At 44.6% G+C, this 17,800-nt stretch overlaps 1 protein-coding gene and 1 long non-coding RNA gene across 5 annotated transcripts in view; one reads left to right on the forward strand and one right to left on the reverse strand.

Annotated features, from left to right (window-relative positions):
* Window positions 1-4,319: 4,319 nt before the first annotated feature.
* Window positions 4,320-4,683, forward strand: LOC309503799. The gene is made up of 2 exons (XR_014207867.1): window positions 4,320-4,388; window positions 4,462-4,683. It is a non-coding gene; the product is annotated as an uncharacterized lncRNA (long non-coding RNA).
* A 2,101-nt stretch (window positions 4,684-6,784) lies between these two features.
* The window catches only part of LOC309502182 (stonustoxin subunit beta-like), a 65,304-nt gene continuing 54,288 nt past the window's right edge, over window positions 6,785-17,800 (reverse strand). For 3 of the 4 annotated variants that reach the window (XM_082174455.1, XM_082174456.1, XM_082174454.1), the window contains exons 7-9: window positions 7,912-7,944; window positions 7,744-7,776; window positions 6,785-7,528 (exon numbers count right to left, since the gene is read on the reverse strand). In XM_082174455.1, the coding sequence (XP_082030581.1) occupies window positions 6,987-7,528; window positions 7,744-7,776; window positions 7,912-7,944 (608 nt within the window). In that variant the 3' untranslated portion in view covers window positions 6,785-6,986. The remainder of the gene's footprint in view (window positions 7,529-7,743; window positions 7,777-7,911; window positions 7,945-17,800) is intronic. The other variant, XM_082174453.1, reaches the window with a different exon arrangement.

The raw sequence follows: 17,800 nt of genomic DNA on the forward strand, positions 1-17,800 counted from the left end.
TTGGAACTGCTGTGTCTGTGTAGATGAGATAAGCAAAGTGTATGTGCGTTGTGAACACGCTACATTATGGCCAAGCATGCGCCCTTAAAATAGCATCTGAATAGGGCACTGACTTTAGATTAGGTTTCTCCTGGTCAGTGGCGGAATTGTTTTCTAAACCTGCAAAATAGCATCAGGGAACGTTTGCGCCGGATCACGCCTCCTCTTTTCGCTGAACCGCCCCCGGGAGCGCCATCTACTGGTTAAAGTGATGATTTTTTACTTTTAAAACTGCATTTTCCAAAAGATGGGCAAAAATCTTACAGTAAACCATATCAAAATATCCATGTTATCACCATGAATGAAAGTTAAAAATGTGGGTCTTTTATAAAGTGAATTTAGTTTAAAAACCTATTTAAAAATGTTTATTTTAATTTATTTACATACAAAAAAATCATAAATCCTCCAAAAACATTAATAAACAGAGAAATTACATTTGTTTAAAAAAAAAACTAAAAAAACATTTTGTTGCCTGAGGTCTCTGACACTCCAAGACCCTGAGTGTACACCCCAAACGAAGACCGCAAAAAACATTGTTGTGTGTGTTTGACAAATCTCCAGTCCCAGATAGCACACACACGTCTGTTTGATGTGTGATGTTTTTTAGGAATATGCAGAAGATGCTGGAAAACCAAAGAGTTGCAGGACCTGCAGGATTTTTCTGAAGAATGTTGGTCAGTATAACTGCTCAGGACAAAGTAGGGACATTTGTGTAAATTCAGTTATTTTGTCTTGTGGACTACATGTAAACATCTGTTAAGTGAAGTAGCTTAGTTGAAGCATGCAGCATTAAATAAAATAAAAAAACATGCAATTTTCATAATATTTACATTTTCAGATTCTTCAAGGTGTATGTAACCTTATATTTACACACAACTGTATGTCTGTTCCTCTGTAGAGTTGTACATCTTGACATGTTAATCTTTTTGTTAGTCATGTTTTAATTTCTAAACGAAAATAAATTAAACTAAATTAAATCTCTGTTAAAAAGGAAGTCGTGCAGACTTTCATAGTAGAATTTAAAGCTGCAGCATGGAATATTTTTTGTTTAAAAATGAACAAAAATCAGTTGTCAAATCATGTCTCTTTCTTTTTTTTTAGGAGGAGCAAGATTCTGGTCTTCCCAGCCTCTCCAACTGTAGACACATGTCTGCCATTCTCATACAAGTCTCTAAATCATAGCTGATGTAATAGTCACTAGGTTCTTTCAGCTTAATATGAATCAGCTCTGGTGACCTTCATCCACCAACACTTGGCTACAACGTACACTGCACTTGTTGTTGTGGTTTGGTGTGTGTGTTCCTTTTTCTAACCATAACCAAACTTACTTTAATGCCAAATAGTTGGCTCTTATTTTTTTCATATTATTCATGAATATTCATTCATATTATTCAATTATTCATACAACAGGGGCCTATATTGTATAACAAACAAAGAACTCCACCTTGCCCTCCACCGGGGGGAGCTAGGGCTCGTAGGCTGTTCGGTGACATTTCCCAATTCAAATAAGTTGGCATGTGACACATAGGTGGTGCGATGGACCGTACGCCTCAATTTGACGGCACTTTCGTGCTTATTTGGATGGCAAGTGGGATGTTTTCCCCTAAGGACCCCAAATTGGCCCATAGGTGCTGTAGGGACGCCTCCGGGGGCGATCTTGAGCTGTGCTGAGGGGGGGTCCACGAAACCCCTACGAGGTCCCCCTAACCGCCTACTCTTCCTCACGTCCACAGAGCGCCTAAACGTCCCCTAACTGCCTAATCTTCGCCGTAGTCTTCCTCTCGTCCCACGAGTGGCCTATTTGTCCCCCTAACTGCCTATTCTTCATCAATTCGTCCACAGAGCGCCTAAACGTCCCCTAAATGCCTACTCTTCACCGTAGTCTTCCTCTCGTCCCAAGAGTGGCCTATTTGTCCACCTAACTGCCTACTCTTCACCGTAGTCTTCCTCTTGTCCACGAAGCGCCTATTTGTACCCTAGAAGCCTAAATGACACAAACCTTTCCCGCCCCCCGGGGAAGTCGCCCAATGGCGGCGGAGGGGGTGGAGACGTCCACGAAACACCTATTTGACCCCTAACTGCCTATTCTTCTTTATTCTTTGCGAAAAAACATACTCGGGACCCACCTGGGACCCTGATATCCGGGAACTTGAACAGGGGGCCCCTGGACTACCACGTGTCAAATTTGGAGCCCCTGCGACCTTTTGACCCCTGCTTTCCAAACGTCCGTCTTGCCACCTATTTGACATGGGCTGTTCGTGTCCAATTGGGCCAATTAAGCACGAAAACGGGTCGAAGGGACACGAGACTCTGGACACCGCCCCGGGGGCCCGTGACGAGACATTTGTGTCGATTTCGGGCCAATTGGACCTTTCGGTCCACTGTCCACGAAGCGCCTATGAAAACGTATGGAATAAGTTGCACGTGTCCACGGCTCCCATTCGGCCCCCAGGGGCCCAGGGGGCCCCAAACTTTGTGTGCTGGTAGCCTAGGGTCCCCACTGCAACATATCAGAAGGATGAGTCTCTAGAGCACAGGGAAATATTTTTGGCCTGCTTTGTCAAAATCTCTCACAAAGGCCTCTTGCACTCATAGGCAGACAGGCCCTCTCCAATGGGCACATTGAACCAAAGTGAGGAAAAGGGTGAACCGCGAAAAAACATACTCGGGGCCCACCTAGGACCCTGATATCCGGAAACCTGAACCGGGGGCCCCTGGACTACCACCGTGTCAAATTTGGAGCCCCTGCGACCCCTGCTTTCCAAACTTCCGTCCTGCTACCTATTTGACATAGGCTGTTCGTGTCCGATTGGGCCAATTAAGCACGAAAACGGTTGGAAGGGACACGAGACTCTGGACACCGCCCCTGAGTGTCGATTTCGGGCCGATCGGACGCTTCCTGGACAAGGTGATGAAAAATAGGCAGTTAGGGGGCACTTTAGGCACTTCGTGGATATAGTGATGAAGAGTAGGCAGTTAGGGGGCACTTTAGGCACTCCGTGGACATAGTGATGAAGAGTAGGCAGTTAGGGGGCACTTTAGGTGCTTCGTGGACATAGGGATGAAGAGTAGGCAGTTAGGTGGCACTTTAGGCGCTTCGTGGACATGGTGATGAAGAATAGGCAGTTAGGTGGCACTTTAGGCGCTTCGTGGACATGGTGATGAAGAATAGGCAGTTAGGTGGCACTTTAGGCACTCTGTGGACATAGTAATGAAGAGTAGGCAGTTAAGTGGCACCTTATGCACTTCGTGGACAAGGGTTAGGGAACCTGGCCCCCTAGAGGCGACCACAAAGCCCCTATGGTGCCCTAAACAACGATTAGGGGAAATCCATTCATTTAAGTGTAATGTTGGCGCCACAGGGTGCCTATTCATCCATCGCACCCCCTTTTTGTCACAACACAACACACTGATGTACATTACTTCCATTAATTATGCAAAATTAGCATACAATTGAACTGTCCACAGACTGCTTACAGGGGCCCTGTCAGATAAGTTAGGCTCAACTCAGGGGGGGCGACTCACCCATATCTTTCCAAAAACTCACCTGTATCTTTCCAACAACTCACCCGTATCTTTCCGGGGGGTGGGGAAGGTTTGCGTCGTTTAGGCTGCTAGGGGACAAATAGGCGCTACGTGGACGTCCCTCCCCCAACCTATTCGACGCCCGTCGGATAGGTTGGCCATGGGACGGCGTGCTGCCGCCTTGTGGCGAGCCCCCGAACTGTGGCGCTTTGCAACTCCCCCGGCGGACCCTTTGGGGCCCCGTGGAGGGGCCCCCGGGGGGGGCTAGGAGTGCGGGATCGCCTCCCACGGCCTCTGTGGGGCAAGGCAGAGGGATCCAGGGCGGCCCCAGGCCCCCCCAAAATCATCTAGGGGGCGCTGTGCAGCGTCCACGAACCGCCTGCCACGAGCTGTCAATTAGGTTGCACGCGTCCCCCGGTTCCTCACATGTTCCTTAAGGCGAGGGAGTGGATAGGTGACCATCTCAAAGAGCTCCTTCCTCCATCCCTGAGTGGCCAGCTCAGGAACCGTCTGCGGTCCACCCTGAGGCCTGGGTGGGGCTGCTGCGGTGGCCCAGCGGGAGCGGAGGCGGCGGCAAACGGACACCCCCAGCGACGAGCAGGCGGAGGATCTGCCCCTGGCGGACGGTCGGAGGCAGCAGCAGGCCGCCGGGCAGGATGTGCCGGATAGCCTACGTCTGCTTCTGGGCAGCAGAGAACTGTTGGGCGAAGTTCTCCACCGCGTCACTGAATAGCCCAACCTGCAATATGTCCAATATGCAATATGTCAGTTGTGTATTTTAATGGGTGCTATGGAGTAATGCAATATGTCAGTTGTGTATTTTTGTAGGCCATATGGAGAGTGTGCAATATATCAGTTGAGTGTTTTTTGTGTGCAATATGCCCGTTTTTAATTAAGTAACAGTTTTAAAGTTTTATAAGTGCCAATGGAAGGCGTTAATGTGTCTACTACTATACATACGTACCTATTTAAATGTATATGAGAGAATGTTCAGGAGAGGATGTCCTAAGGAAATGTTTATTCTTTTTGTGAATTGTCTTTTGTGTTGTCTCTGTAAAGCTATGGAATGGACAGAGTCCAAAACAAATTTCCCTTTGGGGACAATAAAGTATATCTTAATCTCAAAACCTGTGAAATGGGGGAGTCTAGGACCCGAACCTTGTCCGCATCCCTTATGTCTGCCAGGTTGAGCCAGAGATGGCGCTCCTGGACCAATAAGGTGGACATCGCCAGAACCACTGCACGAGCTGCAGCCTTCGTGCCGCAGAGGGTGAGGTCGGTTGCAGACGGAGCTCACCCATGAGCTCACGGTCTGGGCTCATGGGTGGGCTCACACGGTCTGGGCTCACACATCATTCATCTGTTCTGACCCTTCAGACTCACACATCATTCATCTAATAATAAGTAATGTTTCAGCAGCGTCTCAAGTTTGCTTATGAGCACGCTTGTGCATTTTTTTTCTCTGATCTGATCATAAACTTGCGCATTACGTACCGTTTCACTAGCTAGCGAACGATCCCGGCTTCAGCGTCATCACTACGACACGGCATTATTACGGCTTTTGTTCACACAGCGCACGTTCCGGGACTGAACACGGCAATGTTACTATGTAAATTGCCAGAAGGCGTTCTGGCAATTTCCCGGCAATTTGCCGGGATCATCGCGCTGTGTGAAAGGGGCTTTTGTTACCTTTAGATGAAAAGTAGGTCAGTAAACTTTAAAATGGAATCAAGAAAACAAAAAAAAAGAAACTTTTGGGAGATGCGAGAGCGAAGTAGTCCAGTGATAATTAACAGGCAGCCATGGTGAACGCAATTTTCGCGGCTACTTCCGGCGTTCTATTGTGATGCGATAAAGGCCTATTTCTTGATAACAGACCGCTGCGAAGTATAACACACCATTGCCATGAAAAACAGAGCGTTGCTATGGATGCAGGATTCTAACCGTAGAGACAGAACAGACTATTTTCTTTAGCGGAAGCAATACAATCGTTTTTAAATCAATAAACTCCTTTTTAAATCAATATGTTGTGTCAAATTATTGATTTATTTGGTAGGTAGCCATGTAATAAGCGGGATAATGTAGAACGAGGCGGTTGTTATAGCGAATACAACCCCTTCAGGATTCAAGCTCTGCTTCGCGTCGGGGTATTCGCTATAACAACCGCCTCGCTCTACATTATCCCTTACATATATATATATATATATATATATATATATATATATATATATATATATATAGATAGATAGATATAGATATATGTGTGTGTGTGTGTGTGTGTGTGTGTGTGTGTGTGTGTGTGTGTGTGTGTGTGTGTGACATCATGACGCCTCTCATCTCGTCCAAAGGAGCATCATCAGGATCTTCTGTGGTTTTTACTGGGAAAATCGATCCTCATGAACTTAAAGCAGTGCTTTCCAGTATGAGAGAAGTTAGATTCCCAACAGGTGTTATTAAGACTTAGAACAGAACGTACAGGTGTAAACAGAGGTTTATGTGAGGAAACATTTCATCTCAAAGTGCAGTAAACATACAAATGAAAGGGGATCGATTGATTTCTTATCCTAGAGCTGAGAACATTAATATTACAGCCGTCATCTATCATTCCCATTGATATAACGGCTGGTGTTTTAAAACTGAAGCTCAGCAAACATCAGTCCTCAGACTGTCCTGTTGTGTACTTTTGTGAAGTTCAGAGTCGACTAGTGATGGGAGAAACCAAGCTTTTCAAAGCTCTGAATCAACTGAACAAAATGATTCAGTGTTTCGAATCGTTGGAATCTCCACACGCTGGCGACTCCTGCTGGTCAGAACAGTGGGAATGCAGTAACTCAGGCCAAACTTGCACTAAAACAGCTTTTACAAACACATTGCAAATGTTTTATTGAAAGTATAATCCATCAGATGCAGTGAACTAAACATCTAATAAGATTAAATATCAGGTGTCTGTATAATATCTGTTTTTCATGGCAACGGTGTGTTAAACTTAGCAGCGGTCTGATATCAAGAAATAACACACCGCATTCTACATTAGAATTCAACCAAGCCATGTAATAATAACTGATAAAACAGTGCAAATATAATAATGTTGCAGCGGCTTCAGTGCTTGAACCCATAAAATACACCTGGATTAAAATACGTTTAACAAATCCCACTTCTACATGATTTATAAATGATTGATGTGAATCTGGTATAAAACTAAATGAAGCTGATCTTCATCAACACAAACAGAGCTTGAGAAAAGCACAGTCACACACACTGATGTCTATATGAGGATTTATTACACAGTTATTCTGACATGATATTTCAGTGACAGAAGTTCAGCTGTGTTATTAATGTAATGAAGAGAAAGTAAGAGACTCTATAACATCTCACTGTTACTGATTTATCATGAAGCTCAAAGCATTATGGGTAGAATCTCTCTATAGTCTATTCTCATTCATCAACAGTTTCACTGATGATCTATCATAAATCCCAAACCCAGGATAGAGTGTGTGAGAGAATACGGTCTGGACTGTGTGGATGAGGCTCATTGTGTCTCCGTCGACGCTGTAGAAGGACAGAGTTCCTGCATTGTGATCCACATACACTCCTACTCTACGACTGGACACTACAGGGAGATCAGTCACTATGTCATTGTGTATGAATGAGTATCTGGAGGGAAAGCAGTACAAACTCCAGGACTGATCATTATATCCAAACAAACACTCATAACCATCTCCCTTCCTGCAGATGCTCTTATATGACACTGATATAGACACACCTTCACCACTCCACTCAATCTCCCAGTAAGAGCGTCCACACACACTCTCTCTACACAACACCTGACGATGATAATCAAATCTGTCTGGAAGATCAGGATATGACTGAAGTTCTCTGAGATTGTCAGTAATCACTCTGTTCCTCTCAGACAGACGGAGGCGTTTATGCACTGTGTTTGGATCCAGAGTGAGCTGACGGGAATCTGATGGAGATAAAACACATCACAATCAGGAATTATGAATCTGATCTTTTAATGTAGCTGAACTCTTCATGTTCAATATATCAGCAGTGTCTCAGTGCAGTTTAATCATCATTCACATGATCAACTCTAAAACTCTTCTGTCATGTTTTCTTTCAGCTTCTACCGGAAGAACATGAACACACTCAGTGAGTTTCTCTGCTTGTTTTCTGACTTACATTGAAGGAACTCGCTCCTGGTCTTGGGAACATCTGTGGAAATCAACAGACATGAAGAGTGTGATTATCATGTCAAGAGAAAGTGATCCTGCATCCATTGCTAACACATGCAGAAATCCTCCAACACAGAAGATATTTAGAAATGTCTCTGCTTGTTTTCTGACTTACATTGAAGGAAGTCGCTCCTAGTCTTGGGAACATCTGTGGAAATCAACAGACATGAAGAGTGTGATTATCATGTCAAGAGAAAGTGATCCTGCATCCACAGCTAACACATGCAGAAATCCTCCAACACAGAAGATATTTAGAGATGTCTCTGCTGTTTACAGAGCCCAAATCCTGACACAACCACTGTTGAGGGTTTGATATTAGTGACGTCACCATATTTGATTTTGCTTCTGTAGACATGAACTGAGCACAGATTTGATCAGAGGGAATATGGTTAATCATATTAATCATATACAAAGTAATCATATTGCTTTATAAGACTTGGATTAAAGCTCAACCTCCTTTTTATTCTTTTTCAAAGTGACATCAATTGATCAATACATGTCTAATGCTCAATCATTTTAATCATTCTACTGCTTATTATGAGAATTTCTGTGAATAGATGAAAGCCACATTTTAGTTCTAATTATTAAAATCATAAAAATGCATCATTGATGTTTGGTTTTAAATCTCTTAAATTCTTAAAAACATTGTTATCTCAGATATTCATTCAACTTTTGGTATCAATAGAATCAGCAGTATTTAAATGTGTGATTTTAACAGTAAATATAAAAAGTTTCCTTCATGTTCACAAATGCATTGTTGTCATCAATAGTGTCTACTTAAAGTCACAGAGTATGGGGATTTAATGACGTGATATAAAACCTTGATTCTTTTTATTGAATGTAAAAAAAACTTTAAGGAAATGTCACTGACACAGGTCTCCTCATAGAGGAAGGAATGGAGGAATGGAGGAAGACTCAGGCCAGCCGGCAGTTGGCCATCTCCTTTTACAGAACAGCAGTGTGGGGGAACAGAGGGCGTTAGCTTTCAGGTAAGTAGCAGCGGATGACTGGGTATCTCCGCTTGTAGGACCACAGTAGGGGGGGGAGAACCAGGACCTTCCAATGAAGAGCAGCAGACAACAGTATGGGGTGGGCAGAGAGCAATGACCATCAGATAAGGCGCAGTAAACAACAGTAGGTGGTGGGCAGGACATAGCGGCAGACAGTGGACTTTCTCTTTTCACAGGACAACATCAGATAACTGAGTGTCACCTTTCTTTCGCAGAGCAGCAGCAGGCGGAATGCAGCGGCGGATGACAAGATCTCTCTGTTCACAGAACAGCAATGGTGAGTACAGAATCCAACAGTTAATAACTGAGTCTTCTCTTACCACAGGACAACAATGGCAAAATGCAGCGGCAGATAGCGGGATCTCTCTGTTCATAGAACAGCAATGGTGAGTACAGAATCCAGCAGTTAATAACTGAGTCTTCTCTTACCACAGGGCAGCAATGGCAGAATGCAGTGGCGGATAACAGGTTCTCTACGTTCACAGAACAGCAATGGTGAGTACAGAATCCAGCAGTTAATAACTGAGTCTTCTTACCACAGGGCAGCAATGGCAGAATGCAGTGGCGGATAACAGGTTCTCTACGTTCACAGAACAGCAATGGTGAGTACAGAATCCAGCAGTTAATAACTGAGTCTTCTCTTACCACAGGGCAGCAATGGCAGAATGCAGTGGCGGATAACAGGTTCTCTACGTTCACAGAACAGCAATGGTGAGTACAGAATCCAGCAGTTAATAACTGAGTCTTCTCTTACCACAGGACAGTAATGGCAGCATGCAGATCTTCACAACGGCACACAGAGCTGAACTTCTCCTTTCTTTACCACAGCGACATGAACTGGGACACCTGTACAAAGCTTTACCCACAGCAGTTCAACTTATTTCCTGACGCCCCACCGGGCCAGATGATCCCCGACAAAGGTTTCAGAGTGCTGGTAGCGTTTAATTTTCCCATACTCGTGCATGCATCAAACCACTGTAAATCTTCACACGTGCTCACTTCAATCTTCAGACACTGCAATGACACACCACTTCACAGTGAAAAGTATACCTTCACTCCACCTCATCGCCACCTCGTCGGGCCGGCCAATCCCCCGTCGTGATCTTCAAAAGGGGGACATCAGGTTTGACGAACGATCCGAAGATCGGGGCCCACTCGTTTCTCTCACGATAACAACCTGTATATCCAACAATGCTTTCACTCGTTCCGTTCTCGATCTCAATCGTGCCCCGCGCCTCAACCGCACTTTATCCTTCCCGTCTCTGCTTCTGTTGCTGCCCCACCGCTTTTGCCTCTCTCCCCCTCCTCCGCCCGCCGTGCATCTTCAAGCCGGCACTTTTTAAATCCCCCGTTGGAGACACGCACTCCAATAGCTGCTTGATTAGCCGCTGCAGCTGCCGCTTGTCAACACGGTCGGCCATGACATGTCACCGGAACCGACCTGGTGCCACACCAGAAGTCTCTCCCCCGGGCAATTCGTTCCGCTCTCATAGTTCCTCCTATGTCACCCGGTGACAAGTCCATTATATGGAGAAAAATCCTGGAATGTTTTCCTCAAAAACCTTAATTTCTTTTTCATAATTAAATTATCAGCAAAACATTTTTTTGAAAGTGAACTAATCCTTTAAGAGTCAACAGTTTTTGTGTTTTAAATTGATTATTTGTTTTTGTGTATGTGTTTTGTCTATGATTGTTGTTGTTTATTTATTTATTTAATTTTTATGTCAGCTATATCATCTGGTGGTCTTTGGTCTGTTTTAGTTAAATTTTCTGTTTACATATTTTTTTTTTTTAATCACAGCTTCATCGGAATGGTACGAAACTTGGTGACTTTTATGGCATTTGGAATGTGAACACACACAAAAATTGAGGGCATGGTTCAAGCAGGCTAAGTGGTCATAAAAAAAATATTTTTTGAGGTTGAAATGAGATCAGATCCAGATGGATTAACCCTCTGGGGTCTGGGCTGTTTTTGGGGCCCTTGAGATGTTCTGACATGCCCTGACATTTGTGCTTTTTTCAGTTGCATATAAACATATTAATGGCAAAGGTGTAAATTCACTCTATATAGCACAAACAGGGCTACCATAATATGTGAGCCACGTGTATGTACATGTTTTCATTTGTGAGAGAATAATGTTTATGCATGGTTATTGAAAAAACTAAAAACTAAAATTTCTGAAATAAGGCCACAAAACACATAGTAAATATGTGTCAATAAGACTTTTGACTAATGGATGTCCTCGCCTAGAGTTTTTTCTTCAAAATTATGTGAAAATAGTCTTGCTTTATCGTTCACATAAAACCATACATTGATTTAAATTGATGTAAAACAGGTTTTGCTTGGAAAGCCAATATGCGAGGGGGGCGTGAACGAGGAGTGGTTTACACCTGAAAATACAATGTCCCACCCACTCTGCATAATTAGCCATTCATTCAGGTGTGACACTGACTGAGCCACAATGCAAGGACAAAAGATATATTTAGAAGAAGACTTATATTGACCATTTAAGATTTTGCTTACATCTATCTTGTAAATATGTTTTGCTATTTTATTAAAAAGGTTACAATTACAACAATAATTACAATTTCAACAATATTTCAAGTGTACTCTTTCTTTGTAAAAAAAAAAGATTATAGGCCTACATTTTATCTATGTATTCATTAGTTTGAATATAGTCAACATTGGAACAGCTAACATCTTAGTTGATGACTTTATTTTTGACAAAAATAGATATAGAAATTGCTAAACAAAAGCTTATTTGACGTGGCAGTATATTCTACAGTAAAAACTGTACCCAAATCTAGTCAACAAGATGTTGTCTTTCATATTTCGCCTGACTGTAACGTTGTTTTCATGAAATATTAGGGCATATTGTTAATTTGCAGTTTAATACGTTGCTTATACAAATAGCCTACATTTTATTTCAACATATTTCAGTCGATTTTTACTCATCTCAGTATAGCAATACAGTTTGCTAAAACATCATCATTCATTCACACACGCAATTTAAATTTAACTTCTGGCAAAGGCTATTGACTCGCGATCTTCGCAGTAGGCTAGTGAACGCACCGGAGAAATGCACATTTATTAGGCTACATAGTTCCCTTACGAGAACGTTCTCTCGTACTGCGTTGCAAACGCTGTGGGAAAACTCCTTTTCTCGAGAATATTGTAGCCTTTATTTTAAAACGCATTGCTGCAGCACAGGCGAGAGCATCAGGCTCGCGCGAGCATGCTGATAGGCTGTGCTGTGGGCAACTGCACGAACCAATGGCGGATAGGCAGAGGCGCGAACCAATCAGGGCGCTTGGCACACTGCCAAAGTCAAGCGCGCGAAACTACACGTGACCATAGAATATAAATACAGATAAAATCCGCCATTTGACAGATTTAATCTCCTTCAGCTCGACTCACCTCGTCGCTGATCTTCTCCGGATAGAAGCCGCTCGTCGTCTGAAAGGCCTTCCAGCGGAACAGCTTCGCATCTCGGCATCTGCCAGCTGAGCGTTTCCCTGTGGCATCCGACGAGTATCCTTTTTTTCTCTCTTCTATCTCTAAAAGAGCAAAATCGCTGTTTTCACAGCGCACAGGCGTTGTTTCAAATGCCTCTCTCTCTCTGTCAATCCTGCGGGGTTCCCCTGCATGTGTCTGACAGACACACACAGTGTGCTGCCTGTCTCGGCCCTGAGCACGCCGAGTCAGCGCTCACTAAAGGCGGCTGCCTTTTCTGCGACGGGATGCCTGTTTCTACTCTCCGCTCGAGACTCGCCCTCGCTTCGTCGGTGAGTGATCCCGCCCATCTTCCGTCTTCGGCGCCCCGCGAGCCCCGTAGGAAGAAGCGACGCGAGCAGAGGCGTCCTGAATGCAGTGAGTTTAGCGAATGCACGCCGGGCCTTTCTCCACGTGCTTCGCCCACGCCCTCCTCTCCAGTTCTGTTTTCTCGGAGCGACCAACGGCCCTCGTCTGATGCGGCGGGACTCGTCTCTTTTGGCGGATCTGCTGAGGGAATGGATGACGCAGTTTCCGTGGCGGCATCTGAGAGCGAGGATTGGTCGGGCTCCGCGGACCCCGTCCCCCCCTCTCAGTTGGATCCTTCTGACACTCGAGCGAACATCGACGCCGAACTCTTCCGCGTCATGTCTCGCGCTGTCAACGAGCTGGGACTCGACTGGGTTTCTCCAGCTGAGCCTCCCAGAAGCCGCCTCGACGAATGGTTCCTGCCAGGGCGCCATCAGGCCCCTCGTCAGCGCGCCGCCCCCTTTCTGCCTGAGGTCCACGAGGAGCTCACTAAGAGCTGGCGCGCACCCTTTTCAGCGCGAACGCGCTCATCTGCTTCTTCAACGCTCTCCACTGTTGACGGCGCTGAAGAAAAAGGTTATGTGTCTCTCCCTCCACTAGAGGAAGCGGTCGCCGCACACTTATGCCCTCCCACTGCAGGTAGTTGGAGGTCTAAGACTGTGCACCCATCTAAGCCGTGCAGGACCACATCGGCCATCGTCAGCCGCGCTTATACTGCCGCTGGTCAAGCCGCCTCTGCACTTCACGCCATGGCGACCCTTCAAGTCTTCCAGGCTAAGCTCCTCCGCTCCATGGATGAGTCAGGCCCTGACCCAGACACCTTTAAGGACCTCAGAAGTGCAACGGATTTGGCGCTGCTGGCCACTCAAGCCCTGGGCCGCAACATGGCCAGCCTGGTGGTTTTAGAGCGCCACCTGTGGCTAAATTTAACTGAGATCAGGGACGCAGACAAGACCGCCTTCCTCGACTCTCCAGTTACACCATCCGGTCTCTTCGGCCCGTCTGTCAGCGGCTTCGCAGAACGCTTCACCGAGGCTCAGAGAGCTTCCAGCGCTATGAAGCACTTTCTGCCCAAACGCTCTAGCTCGGTCCAACGGCGCCCCAAGAGCACGCCGCGACCTGAGAGGGTGGTTTCACAGGTCCTCCAGCCCCGCCCAGCGGCTGAGACCAGCCAGCACCCGAAGCCTGCTAAACGGTTCCCGTTCCCGAAGCGCCAGGGCCCGCGGCCTAAGCTCACGCTCGATCACGAGCCCAAGAAGCCGTCCTAACCGGCATAAAGAGGGGTCATTGTCCCGCCGCGGCCGGACCAGCCCCAAAAGTCGCTCGAGTGCTACTCTCAGCCCCCTCTTCAGTTCAGGCGGTTGGAGCAGTTTTAACCCTCTGGGGACCAAGCTGTTTTTGGGGCCCTTGAGATGTTCTGACATGCTCTGACATTTGTGCTTTTTTCAGTTATTTATAAACATGTTAATGGCAAAGGTGTAAATTCACTCTATATAGCACAAACAGGCCTACCATAATATGCGAGCAACATGTATGTAGATGTTTGTATTTTTAAGAGAATAATGTTTATGCGTGGTTATTTAAAAAAATAAAAATGAAAGTTGCTGAAATAAGACCACAAAACTCATACAAAATATGTGCCCACAAGACTTTTGACTAATGGATGTTTTCTCTTGGAGTTCTAGCTTCAAAATTATGTGAAAATAGTCTTGCTTTATCGTTCACAAAAAAAAAATACATTGATTTAAATGGTGTAAAACAGGTTTTGCTTGGAAAGCCAATATGCGAGGGGGAGGAGTAGTTTACACCTTAGTCCCACCCACTCTGCATAATGACTCTGCATAATTAGCCATTCATTCAGGTGTGACACTGACTGAGCCACAATGCAAGGACAAAATTTTGAAGAAGACTTATATTGACCATTTAAGATTTTGCTTACATCTATCTTGTAAATATGTTTTGCTATTTTATTAAAAAGGTTACAATTACAACAATAATTACAATTTCAGCAATATTTCTGCAAAAAAGTACTCTTTCTTTGTAAAAAAAAAAAAAAAAGATTATAGGCCTACATTTTATCATAGCCTATGTATTCATTAGTTTGAATATAGCCAACATTGGAACATCTTAGTCTATGACTTTATTTTTGACAAAATAGTATTTTATATATATGAGCAGAAAAGCTTATTTCAATTTCAATTTATTAATGGATAGCCCCTTGAGATGCAACATCTCATTTTCAAGAGGGTCCAAGTACACACAGACATAAAACAACAACAAAAACAAAAAACAAACAAAAAACAAAACAAAAAAACACACAAACAAGCAAAAAACAAATGCTCAAAACCATTGAGTTACTAGGCAGCCTACACCATTACCCTAAACCTAAGACACATCATAGCTCTGACATGTTATAACTGTCTCAAAAAACACATCACATTTACCTCATTATACAATTGGAACAATAATGCAAAAAATTCAATAAACAAAAGGATGTCACATAAGAAGGACCAAGGTTGAATCCACAGGAGGTAGATCAATTCAACAATTACATGAAACAAAAGACAATACCAAGCATTACTATTCAGTCCAACATCAGTAGCATGCACACACATTGTTCAAATATTGGAATAAAGTTAACTTGAATCTATGAAAAGATAAGATGGACCTCAAAGAAAGAGGAAGATTATTCCAATCACTAGTAGCTTTGTAGTGAAAAGTTTTACGACCAATGGCTGAAAAGATTCCTGGTACAGTAAAGGCGAGAGATTGCATATCTCTAAGGGGATACAAAGAACTACGTGGGACCAAGAGTTCTCTCAGATATGAAGGACATTCGAAGTAGGCACATTTAAAAATAAAAATAAACCAATGAAAGTCTCTTCTTGAATTCAGCTGAAGCCAATTCAATGATGCATACATTACGCAATGATGTGTTTTAAAAGGACACCTCAGAACAAATCTACATAGAGAGTTAGCTTATTTGATGTGACAGTATATTCTACAGTAAAAACTGTACCCAAATCTAGTCAACAAAATGTTGTCTTTCATATTTCGCCTGACTGTAACGCAGTAACTGTAACTGTAAAAGCAGTTTATTCTTTCACACACAGACGCGCGATTCATATTTAGGCTAAACACTCTTTACAAATAGACGCGCGATTCATAGAAACGCGATTCATCTTTTTGTTTACATAAGCCTACAACGTTATTCCATAACGTTATTCCACATTAACACTTGAGAAAGGATAACTTAGCCTACCTCACTCCTCAGCGGGATCTGCTCCTCATATCAGCACGGAAAATTTTCTCCATAAGGTAGGCTATATTATGCCTCTTTGTTTACAGCTGATGTGGGGGCGTTTCACAGACTGAAATGGTTCTCAGAATTTGCGTTTGAATAGCACGCGCTCTCCGGGGCGTGGTCAAATTACTTTTGAATGGCTCCTAATGAGCTCGACTGGAGTCGCTCTCTTTTTATACAGATTACAGAAGCTGATAATATTTGTTTTTTATATAAATTACTTCATTTAAAAGCTGCGATCTCAAGCTTTATGCCCGTGGGTCTGTTTGCCTGTTTGACTGAATTTTCGCGGAGTTATAGATAATTTTCGAACGCGTTTCAAATGGGAGTTTACTGACAGAGAGAAGGCAGAAATAGCATCATGTTAGTTTTTCTTTATTTGTCAAAAAGCAAAACACTTTATTTGTATTGTGAGTATACAGAAAAAAAATTGAAACTGAACAGGATCGATTGATGTATTACACGAAAATGAAAGATCAAAATTAACAGAGCATTTTGTGTTTATTTTTCATTGCTAAAAAAAAAAACGAGCAAAACGCGCGGGCGCGTTTTTGGTCCCCAGAGGGTTAAATGCAGTACATGGGCCCGTCACCTGTCACGCACCCCTGCACACAAACGCTGTTTTAACAGCGACCCACAAAAAGCACAAATCGAGCAAAATTTCTCACCTACATACATGTCAGTTCGAGCCCCCGATATTGGGCGTTCCAGATATGATAATGCCTCTGGCTCTGCGGGCTCTAGCTTGGCAAGCTATCCCCGGAATCTCAGATTGGGTGATGAACATCATAAAGCGCGGTTACTCGCTTCAGTTCGCCCGCAGACCACCGCGTTTTCGCGCGGTTATACAAACCACGGTAAGGAGCACATTGAGTCATGTCCTCCGCACCGAAGTGTTAGGTCTGCTGGCAAAAGGGGCCATCGAGAAGATCCCCCCTTCTCAGAGCGAGTCAGGTTTTTACAGCCGTTACTTTCTTGTTCCAAAGAAAGACGGTGGCCTGAGACCCATTTTAGATCTCAGACATCTGAACAAGGCTCTCATGTCACGGCCGTTCAGAATGCTCACGACCAGACATATCCTGGCGCAAATTCGCCCAGGCGACTGGTTTTTCTCAGTAGATCTGAAAGACACTTACTTTCACATTCAAGTGAACCCCCACCACAGGCCATTCTTGAGATTCGCCTTCGAGGGGCAGACATACCAGTACACAGTTCTACCATTTGGACTGGCACTGGCACCTCACACTTTCACGAAGTGCATGGATGCAGCTCTCTCCCCCCTGAGACAGCGGGGCATGCGCATCCTGAACTACCTCGACGGCTGGCTCATACTGACTCAGTCAGAGGCGGAGTCACATACTCACAGAGCCTGGCTCCTCAGCCATTTGGAATGTCTGGGGCTCAGGGTCAATTTTTCCAAGAGTATTCTGTTGCCCAGCCAACGCATCACGTTCCTGGGAACAGTTCTCGACTCCGTAGTTATGAAAGCATGGCCCACACCGGCCCGTGCTTTAACGATTCAGCAGCTCGCAGCATCGTTCTTAGAGGGCTCTCATGTACCCCTCAGAACGTTTCAGAGGATCCTTGGCCTGATGGCCTCTGCATCATCAGTACTCCAACTAGGCCTACTGCGTATGCGTCCTCTTCAGCTGTGGCTAGCACCTCTGGTGCCACCCCACGCCTGGCACTCAGGCCACTTGGTTATCAAGGTGGACCAGCGCTGTGTTCAAGCCCTGGCCCCTTGGAAAGACGCCAGCTGGTACCAGCAGGGCGTAAGCATGGGGGTGGTTTCAGAGAGGAGGATGATTTCAACAGACGCTTCCAACCTGGGTTGGGGAGCTCTGTACGAGGGCAGGCCTACCTCCGGCCTCTGGTCGAGCTCGGAGAA

The sequence above is a fragment of the Leuciscus leuciscus genome, assembly GCF_965113295.1.
Source record: "Leuciscus leuciscus genome assembly, chromosome: 7".
In the NCBI taxonomy this organism is placed as follows: domain Eukaryota; kingdom Metazoa; phylum Chordata; class Actinopteri; order Cypriniformes; family Leuciscidae; genus Leuciscus; species Leuciscus leuciscus.